General features: G+C 39.4%; 1 protein-coding gene across 13 annotated transcripts in view; it reads right to left on the minus strand.

Annotated features, from left to right (window-relative positions):
* Positions 1–487: 487 nt before the first annotated feature.
* The window catches only part of GALNT9 (polypeptide N-acetylgalactosaminyltransferase 9), a 132,346-nt gene continuing 112,700 nt past the window's right edge, over positions 488–20,133 (minus strand). For 9 of the 13 annotated variants that reach the window (XM_053993953.1, XM_053993954.1, XM_053993960.1 and 6 more), the window contains 4 exons: positions 16,823–16,960; positions 14,411–14,506; positions 8,005–8,172; positions 488–7,301 (listed from right to left, as the gene is read on the minus strand). In XM_053993953.1, coding sequence (XP_053849928.1) covers positions 7,155–7,301; positions 8,005–8,172; positions 14,411–14,506; positions 16,823–16,960 — 549 coding nt within the window. In that variant the 3' untranslated portion in view covers positions 488–7,154. Of the gene's footprint in view, positions 7,302–8,004; positions 8,173–10,194; positions 10,253–13,502; positions 13,557–13,608; positions 13,680–14,410; positions 14,507–16,822; positions 16,961–20,133 lie in introns of those variants that run through there. The other 4 variants (XR_008439871.1, XM_053993955.1, XR_008439872.1 and 1 more) reach the window with 4 other exon arrangements.

Genomic DNA, 20,133 nt, shown 5'->3' on the forward strand with positions numbered 1-20,133 from the left:
CCTGAAAGAATGACGGAAAAAGTTGAATCCTAAAAGGAAAATTGTAGGATTTGGTTAAGCAGTAGAAGTGGGCTAATGATAAGAAGAACAAAGTCCAGAAAAACCTTGCATTAAATTTGCATGAGTTTTGTTTGATGGTTCTTAGGATTACAGTTAGTTTTAAACACTGAAATAAACTCTTGGATTAATTCATAAATTAGGAATGTTTTATAAATTAGGAATAAAGAAAGGGGGTTTCATTTGTTTGTTTGTTTTTACCTCAACATTACAGATGGGGAAAATACCCCAATTCTTGTTTCCTTGCTTTAAATTCCAGATAATGAGTTAGGATGCAAAAGCAAGGCTAACTAATAAAGGTGCTCAACTACATTACAGTAACAATAGACAGCCAAAACAAAACAAAAACATGACCAAGCCATTATAGGCTGAAAAATCATTATCACTTCCAGTCAGTGCTCAGTTACAGGCACATATTAATGATTCACAGTCAATTCATGAAGATTTATTGAACAAAAGGGTGGCTACATCCACGGAATACATTCTTCACAGTGAAAAATCTGATGCTTAGAATAACTTCTGCAGTATGAATGTTGTCAGATGCAGTACTGCTGACAAAATATTTATACAAACCTAATTTTGCCGGATATTATTCACAAAACATTCATTCTAGCAAGCATATGGTACCTTCAAAGGTGATGTTTCTCCTTCCAAGAAATGCTGGCTTGATTACAATAGGAAGTTGGGTCTACAGAATGCCTTGGCTTGAAACAGAGCAGTGTTTCTACAGAGTCCTCAGTGTGAAGTTACAATGAAATGGGAAAGAATGCAAAGACTGATCCTGATCCTGGAGCTAAATTTGCCAAGGCTGTATCAGGCCATTCCTTCTGAGCCTGGTGGTATTGTCACCCACCTGAAGACTACAGCCAACCCTACCTCCTCTGGGAAAACCAAGGAATCAACAGCTGCTCCTCCATTTAGGCAGTCACAGTCCTTGAAGAAACTGGGAAGGAAAAAGCTTGGGCATTCAGGTGTCACCCAGCTGATTCAGCTGAACCAGAGGGGTGTAAGAGAGTCAGGAACATGGGCACATGGCCCATCCTGGTCACTCAACTGTAATCCTGGGTGCTCCACAGCCTCCTGACAGCAGGAGCAGCAGGGCAGGGAAGAATGAAAGAAGGACTTGGATCCTTTCTCAGATGCTCTGTTGTCCTTGAGCACAAATTGCAAACTTTGTCATACACACTGGAGAAAGAGCCTGGCTGAGATCCAAAAACAATGTTAAAACCAGCAATGTATGTTTTATCCCACTGAGCAGCTCAGGAACCCTGGTTCTCACCCTGCTATCACCCAGCACAAGAGATGACACAGACCATCTGCTTGTGCAATTACAAAGTTGTTTGCTGGTGACACACACACAAAAAAAAGACAGTCAGTTCAGAAATATATTTTAAAACAGGATGACAGAGGTCAAACTAAGAAGGGTGTTAAAAAAGAGTTGGCAGCAGTTATTCACAGTTTTCACCATAAGAAACCTACAGGGCATCCTATGGAATGAGAGGCTGTGGTACTGACTCACAGCAACTGTGCTATTTATTACAGCAGGATGTTGTGATATCCAGAGCTCTGAGTGGATTGGATACATACAGGTCCAGTGCATTAAATCTAATGGTTGGGTTGGTGTGTAGAGCTTCTGGCTTGGGAAGGCCTTACTCTGACAAATTAGGGGGAGATATATGGTGAAAGGATCATTTTACATTTTCCCTGCATCCTATTTCATTCTTCTAAACACCAATTATTGACTGTTTGCAGTGGTGAGATGCTGGGATGTGTAGATGACAGTAGTCTGCACTGTTATCAGTCCACTTTTGGATGTGCACCCCCAGGGCCAAGTCTCTTATAAGAGTGTGGTGACTACCTTTCACAACACAGCATGTACAATTTAAATTTTAAAATGCCCATATGCTTTGCTATTCTAGTTTTCCTTTGTGTGAATCTTTGAATTTTAATACATGTGTCCAAATGTACAATGATAAAACATGCAGCTCATGTCAGCAGTAAAATGCATAGTAATTTATTAACTTTTTCAGTGTGAATACAAATTGATTTGATGATGTGCCACATAATGAAAAAATATTTGCAGTCACAACTTGCATTCTAGTTGCTGCATTTTTTAAAATTAAACATTACAAAGAGTTTGAAAGCTGCACAACACTTGTTGATGGCCAATAGGAAACACTAATACTATGAAAAGTAATCAATGCTTCTACATGTCTTTGAAGACACTCTTGATTCAGAAATTGTTTTTCACAATCAGGTTGCCATATATTGTTTCACTGGGTATTTGCAAGCATTCTTGGCCAAAACCCATTGTTTTTATTTAGGACAACCCCTGAACTCAATACCTTTTAGTTACATGTCATTAATGCTTTTGCAATGTAAGTCACTGTATTTTATGAAGCCATTCTGAAATCAATTATAATGTACTAAAGAGGTCACTGTAGTTTGGGATTCTTTCCAAAGAGAATTTTTGGGTATTAAGTTTCCTATGGTGGCATCTAGATCTACAGACATGTGAAGATCTGATCATTCCTTGCTTTCTGTCCAGCCTGTTATCTAGATCTTCTAATTTGCAATACCATCTTTTATCTGTGGTATGACCTCTACCATTGACTTTGATCAGCAGTAAGAAGCAGGTAGTCAAAATAGCAGCAGGAAAAAATAGAACATCATTGTTAAAAATGCCTTCAATCAAGTGAATTCTGGTAGTTGTTCTTCCTCTCAAAGCCTCTCATGAAAAAAACAAAGGTATTTGTGCTCAAACAGAATAATAATATGCTAAACTCCCTCTGAACTACAACTTCTATTCTAGTTCTTCCTATAGCCCAACTCCCTGGATCCTGAAACAGGTCATAATGCACTCTTGTATGGCTGGTAATGAACCACTCCAAATGAATACTGGATACTGAAGGAATTACATGCAGTGTAATTGATCTAGAGAACAGATTAGGACTGGTGCTATTTCGTTAAATCTCACTAGCTATGATTTAAATACTTAAAATTGCAGCTATCCTGTGTCAGATAGGTTACACTCCTTGTCACATGGCAAGTGAGGTTTTCATCTACTAGAACACAATTTTTTAAAAGGGACAGGCTACTGAAAAGGACTATAAATGAAGGACCATGAAGGCTTCATCTTCAGACACATTGAGCCCCAAATTATTCATTCAGCTGAGAGAAATACTTCAACACTTTCAAAATACGTATGAAGACCTGTTGTATGTTTCCATATTTTGGTCTTAGATCATTTCTGTGGAACCTGAGTTTGTTTTTTTTGCATGTGTAACTGTCCCGAAGAGTTCTGGTGGGTGAGCACAATAAAGATCTTACATGATTGCAGGGGAATCCAGTGGGTCTTTCCAAAGCATCAACTTTTCTCTTGTTTCCTTCCCACTGGAGCTTAGCATGCCTCAAAAACCAGCAAGCCAGTAAGGCTAGAGGACAGTTCTGGCTGAGGAACAAATAGATTCAACCAAACCAAAATTAAATTCAGCTTGGAAAATAGTTTGTAGCTCTCAAAAAAGAAAGGGCTTTTATTACCTTAGGACTCAAGCTAATTTTTAGGGACCCTAACATGCTTACAAAAGAATATCTTTCCTGGCTTGGCTTTCACAACAGTGTGCTAGTCTTTCTTACCTTCAATTCTTTTGTCCTATGACCTACTATTTAGCTCCATAATCCCCTAAATCAAACAAAATAGCATAGAAAGCCTTTGATCTGAATTTTCTCCACAAGCATATTACACTACATTGAATACTTTTCATGAGATCTAGAATGCTGCACTGTGGGAAACAAGACTGAAAATTTGAACACCATTAAGCAGGATTTCAGATTATACTAAGGGGTGAAATACTGACAAAAGAACCATAGACTTTGGTTAAAACAGATAATACTCAAGGCTTTTTTTATTATTATTCCTTTGACGAGAGAATATTTAAGACCCTCTCAACATGCAGAGTCACCATGTTAGTACCACAGCCAAAGCAGTGGTTCATACAGATAAATAATAAAGTAAAATTAATCCAACAGATGTGTTTTGCAAATATAAGAAATTGTTCCAGCAAGTCTTAAAAAAATGACTATCACATAAAATACCAACTCCACCTTTTAAGAGTTATTTGATTTCTTTTATATTGTTATGTAAATCTCAAAGCCGTTTATCTACCACAAAAAGCTGTTTTCCTTCTTGTACTCAAGTCTGGTTCTTGCAAGCCTCCTGCAGCCAGTGGTGTTGGCACTCAAACCTGCCAGGACTGACCGCTCTCAGCCAGCGTGGCCACAGTCAAATGCTCTGCGCTGAGCACTGAGGGGCCAAATCCCAAGACACCCAATTCTCTTTGTTCATGGTGGTGTCTGAGTGAAGGTTTGAAATCTCCCTTGAAATCTCTGCCAGTAAACACAGATCTCTCTGGTCCTCTCAGCCTCAAAGCTCCTAAACTGCCCATGCCAGACTCCTTTTAGGAGAGTAGATTGAAACTCTGGCATTCTTCTAAATCAGCTTTCCGTTTTCATTTACCCAGGGTTTGAAAGGCTTGCTTACCAAGGATCAAGTGTAGATTGCTAATTCAAGACAATGAAAAATAAAAGGGAAAAAGAAAGCACATGGCATATTTGCTTCTGTTCAGTACTGTAACTTTTTACTCTAATAGGTATTTACTAATCACACGGATATATAATTAATTTCTACTTCCTGCCATGTTCACATAAAACAGTTAGCACTTACTCACTGGAAAGATTAAAAATGGTTGTGAATGACCTGTTATTCCCGCAAACTGTCACCTGGAAAAACCAGCTTTTCCTTCTTTTGCTTTCTCACCTCCCTCAAGGAGTAAAACTCCATCAGAGCAAACAAAAGGAGAATACAGCTTTCATACAGTTTAAAAGGTGGGAATTGTATTAGGAGAGAAGATGAAAACTCACTTGCAAACTCACTCCTGTACAAAGCCTTCAACATCTGCTGCATAGATGGTAAATATAATTTTAAATTGTCTGGTAGCTTAACATAAGGAGGTTAAATGCAGGGCAGCTGTTCTCAATCTACATTTAGCCTGAAGTTTCCTACCTGTTTTGGACCTGCAGGAAGACTTGAATACTGAGATTGTCCATGATTTTATACAGTATTGCTTGATTTATTAAAGATGCTATTCTCCCTGCAGGTCTTATTACACTGTTCAAAAGGTTGTGTACAACTTAGCATGAACACATATTTTTAACTATTTTTGTATCTAGAATCTCACACAGAATTATTCTTTTGTGTATGTTCATGTGTAACCTGGTCCATGAGACATGAATAAAGATCAGCAATTAGCCACAAGTAAACTCCAGGAGAATTGGCTTTGTATTGCATCTTGCACACTCTATTTCAAGAATAAAACCGGGGCAAAACACAGTGATATGCTTTCTAGATACTAACCAAGACTTGACAAGATCTGATGGATTTTGCATGTTAAAAGTAAAAATTTTATTACATATCATGCCCTTGAAAAATTAACTTTGTTTCCATTAAATTTTGTTCAGCATGCCTTGAAATAGGAATGGCTAAAGTTATTCAAGGAACAGATCACCAAGATTCACGGCACCACAGTGACTGCAATTACCTATTTTCCTGGCTCAGTAAAACAAAACATTTTTTTTTAACTATAAAATATGAAACTGTGAAATTAACAGATATCATCTCTGTCTCTCCTTCAGTATGACTGAAATCATCTGTACAGAAAAGCTGTGTGCCATGGACCCACATCCAGAACCTGCTGATGACAGTGGTCATCAGTTTTGACAGCCTTTTGGATAAGATCTTGTTACTGCTCTGTCCATATGCACTGACCCTCCATGAACCACTGGACACATTATTAAATTCAGATTTACAAAGATGCTGCCAATGGGTCAGCTACAGTAAAATATATTTATATTTCAGAGTAACAGTATTTATATATGCTCCTTACCTCTTGCTCTAATTTGCCTTCTTATCACCAGGCTTGTGTTTGTTTTTAAAATGCTGAAAAGACCTTGTTGGTTTGTTCAGGAAATTTGTCTAGACAGTGCTCACACAGCATATTTGCTCACATTTGACATTTTCACAGGATGGGAAACAAAATGGAAGATCTGAGTTTTTAAGCTCCACAGATGGCACCTAAGCCAGTCAACTTGTTATTTCCAGAATAAGGAGGATTTGGAGTATTCTTGTTCCAGGCAGTCTCTGGAACAACACAACAGTGACCTGCAGGACAGGACACACACTCAGGGCTTTGGGGACAGCTGAGGCCTCCTGAAATCCATCCATCCACCAGGACATTTACTGCCTCGGAAGAGCCAAATATCCAAGTGCTAAATTGTGATGTCTCTACAGGCAACAAATGTAAAATGTGGCAATATAACAGAACATGTGGCTATTTTACCTATTCAACATTTATCTGTGTCTAACTAGAAGAGGTCTCTAAAATGCTGCTCTCCAGCAGCCTGAAGGTTGAGAACCACCTGTAAACATTTGCAGAACAGTCTCTTACTAGAAACAGAGACTCCTAAACAATCAACCTTGAAATGTACCATATATTATAATATATTTCCAATGTTATTTACAGATCTTCTTGTTTAGTACAACGAACCAGACATGCTGAAAAGGTAGGATTTTTCTAGTCCTCTTTTATACGAAGTACAATAAAAAAGGCACATAATTATTCACCATAGGAGTTGTGCACCAGTCCAAAACTTAAAGCTAAAAAGCTACCCATCAGAGAACTCTCTTTATGAGGCAGAATTGGGATGTCTCCTTTGAAATCAGCATAGAAAGATCTGTGTGTCAATTCCTCTAGGAGAGCTTAAGGAATCCACTTTCCTGTTGTGTTCTGATCTTCACAAGATTTCCAAATCAACAGAAAACTCTCGTTAAGCTTCCCACATCATCTGCTGGAGCAAGGAAGAGTCAAACAGGGCATGTGTGCATCTGCTTTCCTTTTTCTTCTTTCTTTCCTTGGAATGCCCAATGGAGGACTCTTGAGAGCCAAGACCTGTTCAAACTAATTTGCTTTAAGACAAATGCCTCAGGAGATATGGCACACTGAGCAATGGGCACCAGCAGGAGAGGCAGCTCAGCCCCACAGTCAGTGCCGACCATGTTTGATCCAGTTTCTAATCATCCATTTCTGCCCCGAGCACCTTTGTACAACTAATCTGAGCCCAAAATTTGCATCCTTTGACATTTCCACTTCTAGACAACGGCCTGTGTCTCTGCTGATGATTGGACCATTCTGGGAAAAAAAAAAAAAAAGAAGGGAAAAAAGGATTAGAGAAAGGAACACAAAAAGAACAGACTAGAAAAAACAGTGCTAGATCTGTAAATCCTTAAAAACCATTATAAAATGCATTTCTGTATATATCAAGTGATTAATGCCCCAGAAAGTGCTAGAAATTCCTAGGAAAAGCTAGCTAATACATAAAAAGTACCAAAACAATTCCTTGAAAATTGTACATTTAAAAATTGCTGGGAAAATCCCCCCAAATCTCAAGAAAATCTCTAAAAAGCACTAGTGTATCCCTATGGAACCCAAGAAATAGGAAATCTCAGAGAGTGTAATAATGCTTTTGAAAGTCTTAAAAATGATTTGAAGATTCTAGATCTTAAAAATTGCCTGTAAAGGTGCTAGAAAAATTCTAGAAAAGTTCTAAATGCAAAAACTCCTGGACAGTAAACAATAACAAGCATGTTCTTGACAATCAGGACAGAAATTGAGACTATTCAAAAACAGGATAAGTAAGAATTCCTAGAAATCATACCCCAAAATTTCTAGTAATAACGAAAGAATATTCCTGGGTAGCACATGATCTATGGAAAACATATCTGACTATTTCAAAAAAGTACTGGGGGAAATTCCTAGTATAGCCCTCCAAAGACCTCCTTGGCATCATTCCTCTCTAATTCATCTCTTCAAGGCTTCCCCAGCTCTTCCACACCTGTGTGAAATCCCAGAACCTCTGTGCTGGCCTCAGGACGTCTTCACACTTCTTGAGGGTGGGTGTCCTGCCCTTGCCATCGTCCACCAGGCATTTGGAGTCGGGCAGGAAGGCGGTGGAGCCCAGTGGCCCCAGCTGCAGGACACCTTCCGAGCTGTAGCGGACGAGCTGGGGGAGAAAGGAGAGTTCTGAGCTGCTGAGGAGCCCTTTGTGCTGCTGCACGCCGGCTCTGGCACGCTCTGCTCAAGGGCAAAGCTTGGCATTGTTGGTAAAACCTAGAACACAACATTCCCTTCTCCCACACTTCTGCTCCCCACCACTCCCCACCCACTATGTCACTGCAAAAAGGGCAATCAAGGAAGTGAAGTAATCAATATGTAAATCATGCCCACTCAGCAGGAGTTGATTTAACAAGGACATGATGTCAATTTTGTCATGCAGTTTGTTCTTAAGAGCTCTGTTAGAGGCTATTAATAGCAACAAGTCTTATTAGTTTTTGTAAATAAACATTACTGAAAAAATCCAACCATGCAACCAGTATCCAAAAATATGAGAGGAAAAAAAGAAACCATGAGGGAAATGGCAGTACATTTGCTAACATATGCTTCAGGCCTACATAATAAAGAATGACACTCTGGTATTCCAGTTTTGTGTAAAGCACATTAAAGTGAAAATGCACGATGCTAATTTGGCAGCAGGCCAACACGTCAAATCAGACTTATCTACTTCTCACTTCTGTGCTTAAACCCAGAGTCATTAAACCAGCATAACATTTTGCCCTTCTTACTCTGCAAGTGCGACACCCAGGTGCCAAAAGACTGCAGAGTGGAGTCAGCTACGTGGCTTGTGTGCTGTCAGACTGGATGCTGCAGGGTGAGGATCTGAGCCACCAAAGAAATGCAATTACCACCCAGGAAATTCACTGCCTGTCTGGTCCTATTGCTGTTATATGGCTGAAATTACTTAACAAGAAAGGGAAGGAAGGTCAGAAGTGCCTGCCATTTATTGGATACCACTGACCAGTGTGTGAGATATCATTAAGAGTCAATCAAAAAAACTCAAATTAGAGTCTGGCTTTCTACTGCCATCCTTATTAACCTCAGAAGAATCATGCTGTGAATAATCATTTCTTGCTGGGGGTAAAAAGAGCATGGTCTACTTCCTCCCAGACCAGATGCTCTTTGACATAGTATGTGTTCATTTTCCCACCTGCCACTTCTGTTCAGAGCAGCCATGTGAAGCACAGAGGTAGAAAAGAGCCTACATCAGAGAGATAACCACATGAGGATGCTCTGGGTATGAACGGTGCCTTTGTCATGGGCCAGTCTGTACACACTTAATCAAGACACTTTTGGGATTTTTTTCCACTTCGAGGTTAGGAGCGACATATGTAAAATAAGTTCAAGCAAGCAAAGTAATTCAAAATATGAAGGGACTGTCAGGTCAGACAAATTAACTTTGTTTCTTCACATAAAAAGGAGCTGGGAAAAAAAAATACAAATCAAACACAACATTTTGTCTTTTTTTTTTTTTTTTTAATAAAACCAGACAGTCTAGTTCACACTTCTATTTAATGGGTTTTCAGCAGAATTCAAATGAACTGCAGGTATGGCTGAAACACTGACCAGAAAATGTATTCATCTTGCAGTCTTTATTATCTCTCTGTAGTCCCAAAATACTGCCCCACAAGCTTGTTGGCTTTGCCTTAGGTAGGTAATCAGAAGCACTGTTTATAATGGGCTATGTGTTCTGTAGGATAGGATCAATTTTCCTTTTTGAGATGAGCAGCATTTTCTGTCGTGGTATTAAAATGGTCTAAAACATTCCTTGTCATCAGAATCTCAGTAGCCAGAATTATATGTGCTCTGTGTCACAGTGGCCATGCACTTTGTTACAGAGCAGCCTGTCAAAGCAGGAGGTACCAGTCCAGCTTAGGCTTTAGAGGTGGAAGATACATTAACTCTATTCTAAACTTTCTGTAGTATTGAAAGTGGCAGTTTGTGTTACAGCTCAATAGGGTCAGGGATGGCTCAGTGCAGGAAACTGTTATCTGTACAATCTTGAGACAAATGGAACAGCATGGGCCTAATTTCCGCAATCTGCACTTTCTGTCAAATTCTTATGGCTGTTCCAACAGTCATGAAAACTTAGGCTAATTCCACAATAAAATAGAAATCTAAAAAAACCCACCCAAAAAGGATTATCTCAGTTCAGACCATATTACATAGGAAAGCTGTAGAGCTGGCTTCTGCAAAATCAGACCAGAAATTAAGGTTCAAGAAATGACTATACGATTAATAACATCTCCCTCCAAAGAATTCCTATCTTAACTTCCTAGAGACAACATAAGCTGTGAAAATGAAATAAGCATTAAAATAAGTTGCTTATTACTATAGGCTAGAAAGCAGGAATGGGGATACAGCCAATTAAAATTGTACCTCCTGTGTTCAAACTTGATCTTAAGTGTCACTAACGTATCCACAAAGAAATAATTCCTATTTATGTTAGGACTGTGGGCATGATACACCATGCCAAATCTATTCCCAGTGCCAACCAGCCAAAATCAAATGACAAAGTTCCCTTTGTTAAGAAATATGAAATCTTATGAATTTAAAAAAAAAAAAAAAATCTGTGCAGGCTTTGATGGGCTGAGATCCTTAGATATCCACACACTCCAAATTGCAAGCTGCAGTACAGAAGCACACTTTTATACATCACATTGGGATGGACCTTCACTCAGTTTTTCTCTTTTATCTAGGAAGAGCTGAAGGATTCAAATGACACCAAAGCCAAGAGCTCTATTAAATACTCAAGAGCTAATCCTGATACCATCTGCTATACTGATGTATAGGATAGTTTTCCCTTCAACATTCAAAAATCAGAGGAGAAAGCAAAAGATGTCAAAGGTTGTTTATCAAAGCCACCACACCTGGATCAAAAATAGTCAGTGCTGCTGCCTATGGAATATGATCCTCCAGGAATATTAATGTGGTAAGAAAATGGCAGCTTTAAACTGGAGGTTTTGACTTCAAAAACATCCATTCCCGCTAATTTCCAGTCAAGTGAAAAAAGCACTAAATGATTGCAGGTAATTGTTTGTAGGAAACAATTTCTAGGATGGGCCTGGTAGCTTTCCACACTAAATTTAACCTATCTCTCTCACTCTTGTTCTCCAGGCATAAGGAAATTTTTAATGGTTCCCCAGTCCTGCAGTTAAGGCAAGCTGTCAGCTGACACAGGAACTGAAACAGTGAGTAATGCACATCTCCAGAATACCTGTCCCCTCAAGGCAAACAGATCACTGGTTATCAAACGTCCAAGTTTCAGAATCCCACCCACTGCTTCCTGCAAGTGGAGAAACCACCTGTTCATCCACCCTGCTGCCCTGCACACAAATCTGGCCAGCCACAGCTCTACCCAGCAAAATGTTAAATACCTGCCCTCTAGCAACAGTTTAAGCAGAGCCTTTCATCTTCTCTCACTCTGTTTGTGTAGCTGCAGCCCCAGGAATCCGAGCAGGGGGCTCTCCCTTCCTCTGGCTGCTCTCAATGCAGAGGGAGTTCTCGCTTTCACAGCTGCAGGGCCTCCCCTCTCTCTGCTGTGAAAGGGAAGGGAGGAGGGTGGAGAAGGAGGCTGCTCACCCTGGCCCTTCTATCCCAAGAAGACATTTCATTACGTTCTCCTCTCTTTCACATACCATATAATCAGCTCCACATCATGGCATTCAAGGCAGACTCTGAGACAGGGAATTTCCACTGGGGCTGTGTAGTGCTCTCAGAGGGTTCAAAACCTGCATGTCCTATGAAGCTTCCAGAACAACATGTTCCACTTTTGGGGGCATCGTATCTGTCCTCACAAGTCCAGTTTTTTTTTAAATTTATTTTACAACAAAAGTGCATAGAACCACTGGGCTTTGCAGCTGATTGTACAACGGAGGCCACACACAGAGGCAGAGCAGTTCAAGACTCCAAATATAGTCCTCTATTTACAAATCTTCTGTAGCCCTGGACTGTTTCTCCCAGTAGTATTTGCAAACTTTTTTTCCCTGAAAGCCATTAGACTCAAACTTCAGATCCAATGAACACATATAAAAAGAACACTGCTTTGCTGTAAAATAGGTTTTGAAATCGACTCAGACTGATGCAAAACCTTGTCTGGATATTCTTAGCTATTAGCTTACAATGATTTAGCTCAAGTCAAACTCATTAAACTAAATTGATGTAAACTCAGGCTAAATGCATTCCAGAGCATCCATAAAAGAGCTTGTCCCTGTTTGAATAAAGAAATTTAAAAGCTGATATCATTACAAAGATGTGATTTATCATGGTGAAAATACACATAGGGAAAGGCAGTCACAGTGGAGTGGTTTTATTTTGCCACTGTAATGCAGGACAACAACATCCAAGGGAAACAGAAGGGTAAGACATAGAGAAAAAGAACATTTTATCATAGATGAACAGTAATCTTATTCCTAACTCAGCTTTCTTTAAACACCTGCCTGACTTGAGTGGGTTTCAGTGGAACCATGTGTACACTAAAATGACTGGTAATCTGCTTGTCAGAATTGAAGAGTATGAAAAACAAATAAGGCTGTAGCTAAACAGGGAGAGGCTTTCACACTGGTAGGACATATGAACACCAGTGATAACCCAACTGGGGAAAGGGAGCTCCATATTTATAAGAATTTATATTCAGTAGGCATGTACAAATAACCCAAATCTCGGCTCAGTAGGGGTATTTTATGTCCTACACTTGAGATGAAAAATGTCAGAAATGGAAAGCTAAATGCAGCAGACAACTATGCTCACCCAGGCTGATTAGAAGAGGGGCTTTAAAAATGTTTATTTAATATATTAAAACCCTTGCTGTCAACACCTTTCATGCTATGTGCTTGAATATCCTTGATTAGGGTTTGTGCAGCTGTGGTTCTCACACTGAATTAATTTTGTAAATTGTGGTGAGATTATAGAAGTTTTCCAGCTGTGTAATCATTAATTAACTTGGCTGCATTTGAGTGGCTCCAACCCATGCTTGTCTGTGAAATACTCAACTTAGATAAAACATCACCTCTGCCTTCACTTGGTGTTTCTTGCAGAATGAAAACCCTTTTCCTGTTTTTTGTTGGTTGGTTTGTTTGTTTTAAATGGAAAAATTCACTGTAACTTATGCCCCCATCTATTTTCTTCCTGAAGTCAAAGCCTACTCTGTGAAACAGGAATCATGGAGGCAAACAAGTAGGTTAAGGACTTAAATTGCAAAATAAATTACAGTCAGAACCATTTATTTCATTACTCTTCTGAGTGCTAGCACACTATGATAGAGATTAGGTGTTGCTAAGGGACTTTCAGGAAGGACTTAAATTTGCAACTTTCTGTTCTGATTAGGATGGAGCAGGAGACTGAACTCTCTCCGAGTGCCTTGACATCTCTAATGAGAGTCTTCTTGAGAAGCTAATTTACATCTATTTAAGCAATGCTATTTTGTTGCCTTATTCAAAGGCTGCTCCTTCCACCTCTACTAGGAAAGTGTCAGTCAAATACTCCATAATGACCCTGCCAAAGGTGGACATGGTGCCAGTAGGAATTACTGTCTGTCTCACTTTACCTCCGTGGTGATGCACAAACCAGGACTCCCAATCCATATATGCACGACTGGACCTCGGATAATTGTTAAGCCTGATAAGGTCAGAGTTTATTTACACATGAGAATGTTCATTAATGTAGTTTTGATTCTGATGCTACTTCAAAAGAAACAAGAATTGCATTTCAGAAAAAGCTCAATTCTGCATTTAAATAATATCCAACTTGTATAAGTAAAATCACTATGAGCATGGAAAGAAGAAATGTCATTTTTAAATCTTCAGACATCTGAAAGAAAATACTAATATGCACAGGGACTGACAAAAAAAAAGAGCAATCTTCTATTTTAGAAAAGTCTTAGAGGATATTCTTAATTCCCTTTGAAGTTGATGTTAAATAGGTGCTTAACTTTTTGCCTACTTGGGGAATCAAATCAGCAGCTTGATAAATAATTTCTGCCCAGGAGCCTGTTGGACCAAGGAACAGTTAAATTAAAGAGGTACCATGAATAAGTCATGTCATAGCAAGAAGAACTGCTCACTCACATAGACTACCTAAATTAATTACTCTTCAGTGAATCCCTGTTATTTAAACAAAATAACATTATTCTTCTGTTTTCCTAACTGGCAACTTCAAAGTATGGATTCACATGCTGGACAACCTTGGAAAAGGCACCTGCCAAGACTGGAGTAAAGCCAGACATTTGCCTTTGCAGCTCAGGAATTATACTGCCAAACTCAACCAAATACATCCACTTACTCTTTGTTTCTTCTGAATATTCTCTAAGTTCAAGGTTTCTCATTCATGATGGGATTTTCACCATTTACCTGGGAGGACATTCCATGGCATGGGTAAAGGATGGCTTTGTCATCCTCTTCGGCCCCCTGGTCCAGGCAGTAGCCACTGGCTTTGCTGTTCCGCACCTATAACCAGATGAGAATGAGAACACCTCAGCTGGAAATGAATCCCTATTTTAGTCCAGTCCAGCTAAATCTCAGCTGTGCTGCAGCTCCTGAAAAAAGTACTATGTAAAACTGCTCTCAGAGGGACACACGCTTCTCCTTCAGCTATGACAGGGTGCCAGCAGTGAATCTGCTCCAGGAAAAGACATTATTTGTACAACCTGCTGTCTTTACACACCTTGGGATAGAGGTACGTTTTTGGCAATTACTCAAGGATCAGAACTTCCTAAAATTCACCCTAAGAAACCCAGGCCAAGTGTTGCTCCAAATTGCCAATGTGCAAACATAAATTTTGACCCTGTATGTTGAGAATGTGGCTTTACAAACAGGATAGGAGCTTCCCAGGATTGGTGTTGGATGTGACATGCTTTTGTTTCTTCCTATTGCTGATTTAAAACAAAAAAAGCATGTGAAAAAATTTTATCTGAACTGAAAATATAGTACATAGTTATGTACAGAAGTGACATAAAGCACATTTTATGAAAGGGCACAGGTTCAGAGATCCAAAGAAGTAAAAAATTCCTGGGCCTCCCTAGACAAGAAGAATTTACAAGTCTATAAAGACTGTGATGGAGCACTTGTGAAAACCCTTCCAGTCTTTCTCTTGAGGCTGGAAGCATTACACACATATTTTGAACATAGAAAAACTTTAGTGATATCATAAACAAGAAGTTAGACAGACACCTCAAAAAACTCAACAGGTCAATTTTGGTTTAGACTGTGAAGTACCTGTCTGGCCACCCCCATAATTTAGAAACAGCTGCTGCATAAGGTGTCAGAAAAAACTCAGTATATATTCCTTCATATTACCATGTACAAACATAACAGGGAATCCAATTGGATAAGGGGGCCCACCAACAACTAAATTTCAGGAGGTTTATTTTATGGCTTGGGTGCTATAAAGGCTAAAGAAAATGAAGACAGCTTTATGGGATGGCTTTAAAAAAATGGGAATTGAGTCACTAGGAAATATATTTTTACTACTGTTTCAATCTGTTTCACATCTACTCAATACATTTCTTTTCCTTGAAACTCACAAAAATCCAGACATCTTTTCCTCCAGGAAAATAACCAGAAGAGAAAGTACTTTACAACAAGCTTGATGTCATTAGGATGAAGTCTAAAACCTAGGTTGGTTTATAACAGGCAAATACCTTGTGTGGCTCTATTCTATTAAAAATGTTAAAGAATTTGATATTTGCATCACTGAATCTCCTTTTTGACTCAAGAACCTTCTATGTGACAGCTCAAGAGGAACAAAATTTTAGAGCCCAGATTGCTCAGGGTCTGGTACAATTGACACAACATTGGCACTTCTGCCAATGTTCTTCACTGTTAACGACCTTCTCAGAGCTGACAGATACCAACAGCTCCTCTTGAATTTACTCAGCATCTTTTCTCAGTTCCTGATGGGGATAGTTACACAGGATGCAAAGTGATATTATGGAATAAAACTTGCACTTTGTATCAATATCTCAAGTGCCTGACATATTTTTGCATGAAGTCAATCAAATGGAAGAGAAAGGAACAGTCTCCATTTAGTTGTCTTGTGGGAAAATATATCGCCTTCGGATTTAATTGCAGCTCACGTAGACAATTATTTGAGCTCTGTTGACCACTGACGTTTTCTTTATGATGTCTGTGGCATCTTATTTAGGAAAATGATTGCCTCAAACTTATGTCTCAGTGTTTTAAAATGAGAGCCAAGGAAGTTGTGTGTAATTGTCAGTAAGGATGACTTTGCCTGTGCCGCAGCATACGTCACAGTTGAGATGGCCACGATATGCAGAGTGTCACTGTACAAGTTCAGAGGGCTTTAAACATTTGCCCATACAGAGCAACATCACTACTTCAGAAGTCTGCAAGCATCTGCCCTTCTTGTTCTTTAGCCCAACCTTCTATACCCCTCATGTTCCTGCAGTGCCCCTGTGTGCCCTCTGCTCCCTTTGTGGTTGGTCAGTGCCCCTGGGCACTCCATGGCTCACTGCTGTCAGTGCTGCTCACCTGCTCCTCACAGCTGTGCCCATGGGGGATGAGGTTGGGCTGAGCCCCACTCCCAGTCACCACACACTGTGTGCCTACAACCTGCTGCCCTCTAACAAAAGGAATGGGGCTTCTCAAAGCCACACTCCTTAGTGTTGATTAAAAGGAGAGGAGGGCATTTTTGTTGCCACTGCTGTGCTGATGTGTAATTGCTCTGTACATCCTTATAGCCAGCTCTGAAAGCAGAGGGCTGCTCGAGTGCAGCTGTGATGTGTTTCCAAAGGCATGCTGTACCTCTCCATAAGTGACTGTGTTATTGTAAACCCTCATCTCAGGGTACACGTTCTCCAAGTACCACTTAAAGCTCCGGCACTGCAGTCGCTGTCGCAGAGCAATTCTTTCAGAAACGTCTCCAAAATCAACTCCGGGGTTCTGCAAAGCAGAAAACGAATAAAGAAATCTCACTGCACTGGCTTTATGGTTGCTATCTTTACTGAAATCAAACTGGAGTTCATTTTGTATACCAAGCTGTATTTTCCTCTTTTCCTTCTTTTGTTGTAAGCAGCAGCTCATGAAACAGCTGCTGTTGAGTGCATACAATAAATATTAATGAAAGCCAGTGGAAAAAAGGAGCATAAAGAACAAGCAAAACCCCAAAATAAATCAAAATAATAAGAATACAATAAGAATGTTGTTACTTACAGCAGTTCTAAGTGTTTGCAATCAATCCTGAAGCCTTTGCTTTCAGATTCATTTAGAATTTAGGCAGTAATTCTGATCTAAAATATGGCAGCTTGGTCATGCTTTACTCCAGTAAGAGATTTGAGTATTCAGTAAAGTAAATGATGTCAGAACAGATCTGTTAAAACTTCAAAGCAAAGCTGCTTAAAAATCATTAAGCTCCACTAAGCATTCATATAGACCAGTATTCAGTTTTTACTAGAACTGGAGCTCATCTGCAGACTTGAGCCATAGAATGCAGTTAAACTCAAAACCTTTATAATTCTACTTCAGAATTTAATTCACATTTAAATACAAATCCCATGAAAGATAGAGACTGGAAGATTCAAGTTAATGTGAACAAAGTCAGCCATTTAAAACTGGTGAGTCCTAAGTTAGAGTCTGTTGATTTAAAGTGTTATAAATCATCACAGTTCAACATTAAGACAGTAAGAGTTACCTCATGCAAAAACCTTTTCCGACACTATATTAATCAAATGGACTGAAATTGGGGAGTTTTGCATGAGATCTCTCTTAAGTGCCTTGTGCTTTTCCTCCAGAAGAATATCTATACATTTTACAGATTGTTTCTGGTGCAGGGTTCCAAGAGAGCAGCAAATCTTAGCTCAGGGTTTATTAAGATCCCCAACAGATGCCTGGTTTTCAGGAGAGAATACAAGTGTAATACTGAACAGGTTTTCCTATTTGCCACATAAAGAGTGTGCTGTGCTCACTGCTGCTTGCTGATGCATGCTCTGTCAGGAGCCCTCAGTGCATCATCCATTCAAATGAATGTTAATTTACGTAGTACTTGAGGCTGCGTGGAAGGAGAGCAATCCTCTGAGGCACTCAGTGCAATAAATCATCCAATGTAAGATTCCTTTATTGCTAAAATTGTCGAGGAATAAATCATAAGTGGGGATGTACCAAGTATTTGGTTAACTGGAATAAAGCTGCGCTGACCTGCTGCTGAAGGTTATAGGAATGTGGTCTTGCAGGAGTGCCCAAGACCATCTGCTGATCTAGAAAAACATTATGCACACATTCTCAATAACCTCTGAGTTGTGAAAAAGATGGTGGGAAGAAGAGTTAATGTGGAGGAGTTAAGAATATGAGTTAATTTGGATTGGTTTTGTGGTATGGGAAAGTGCATGTGTTTTACCTGCCTCTTTTCTGCCCCATTTTGAAATGAGGCAATACAGTGCCCTTTTTTGCAGTGCTGTTTCTACAGAGCACAAGAGCAGCAATGAAACCAAACTGAGCTGTGCTCACCCTCTGTGCCAGCTGCAGTCACCATGGGCAGGTTACAGCGTGATGGCACAAGAATGAGGTGTCCACAGGATTTACTTTGTGGACATTTTCTTTTCAACCAGCTAGCAAGGTTTCTAATTCCCCTGCAGAAGATTTTTGTGATGGCTTATGCCAAAAGTACAGTACTTTTATCATCTGTATTGAATACTACAGTGAATAATGTAATGAACACTAACATCAGCTTCCTTTTCCTGAGAGCTAATAGGCTTATTTTTATGATGCACATTTTATCAATCAATCCATTTATTTTATGAAAAGGAAATTTTAATGTTCAGTACTTCTGCTGATTTTATGTCTTTTATTGTAGATATGCCTGGGTTTTTTTAAAAGTTCTGCTGCATAGCTCAGTGCAGAAAACTGCATCAATAAGTAATCTCAGAGAGATTAAAGGAAATCATGTTTTGGTGTAAATGCTTATTTAAATATCATCTTTTCTCAGAATTCATTTGCACATGTCATCAAACAAGCAAATTTGCAGAGGTTAGTTTTTCATCTCCTAATTGAAAACTGACCACTTAACAAGTGTATTTTATGTGTGCAGACAGGGCCAAAATGCCCATAAATTTTTAATGGACACTGCTCTGTCCTCCTCCTACCATCACAGAAATCTTGTGTAGAAAAAGTGATGCAGTATTGCCTTTTGTTAAGGCAAAATAATTCTCTGCAATTACCTCTTGTGCCAAAAGAAGTCACCAAAAACACATTTCAGAGACCTTGCACAGAGTGTCCAATATTGAACGGCAGTGAGTGAATTTAGAACTGTGAAAATATCTGGCATATTCAGACATCAAATGGACAAGGAGGAAACATTGTTCCTCCAGGTATGTGTATTCTAAAAACTGTAAGAGGAAAGAACAAAAATGGGGTTTCATGTATTAACTAGGTACTAAATATGAGTAGATGTTTATGACAGACTAAATCTAATGAAGTCTTTAACAAGACTCCCATTACTTTGATGAACTCCAGGGCATAACTGAATATTCCCAGACACTTCTGGGTTTGCATATTTTCCTGTTCTGATAGGAACATTCCTCTACCTATTTGCTTCAGCTCTGGGCAAACTCCTGCTGTAAGGGTTAACTAAACCATTCTTACCTACAGATCAGTGTATGTTACCCCTCAGCTGCTCTCCTTGTGCCCCTTCACATGAATAATTTGAATGCAAACACAGCCAAGGAACACAGCAACAGCCAATCCACCTGGCTGGGATATAACATGAAACTCTTTCCTTCAAGAATTATGCTCAGTGCAGATGTAAACCTACAGACGAAAGTGACAAATGGAACCCACAGTTTATCTAATATTTATATGACATGGATTCCTAGAGGCTCCCACACACCATCTACAATTTGTATGCACAGTGAGAAGCAGAACGTGCCCACATTGCACCTCTCAGCCTGTGGACAATAAAGCTATTTAATGTGTGATTCTTTTATTGCATACTTCGTTTTTTATGCTGGTGAGGTCTACTGAGTCTCACTATGAATGATGATATTTATTTATGGACATTTCTGTTGTCCCCACCGTTGTAGCATATGAACACCTCAGAGTTTAACAGTGCCCCAAATTAACGA

This window comes from Vidua macroura, chromosome 18, assembly GCF_024509145.1.
Source record: "Vidua macroura isolate BioBank_ID:100142 chromosome 18, ASM2450914v1, whole genome shotgun sequence".
In the NCBI taxonomy this organism is placed as follows: domain Eukaryota; kingdom Metazoa; phylum Chordata; class Aves; order Passeriformes; family Viduidae; genus Vidua; species Vidua macroura.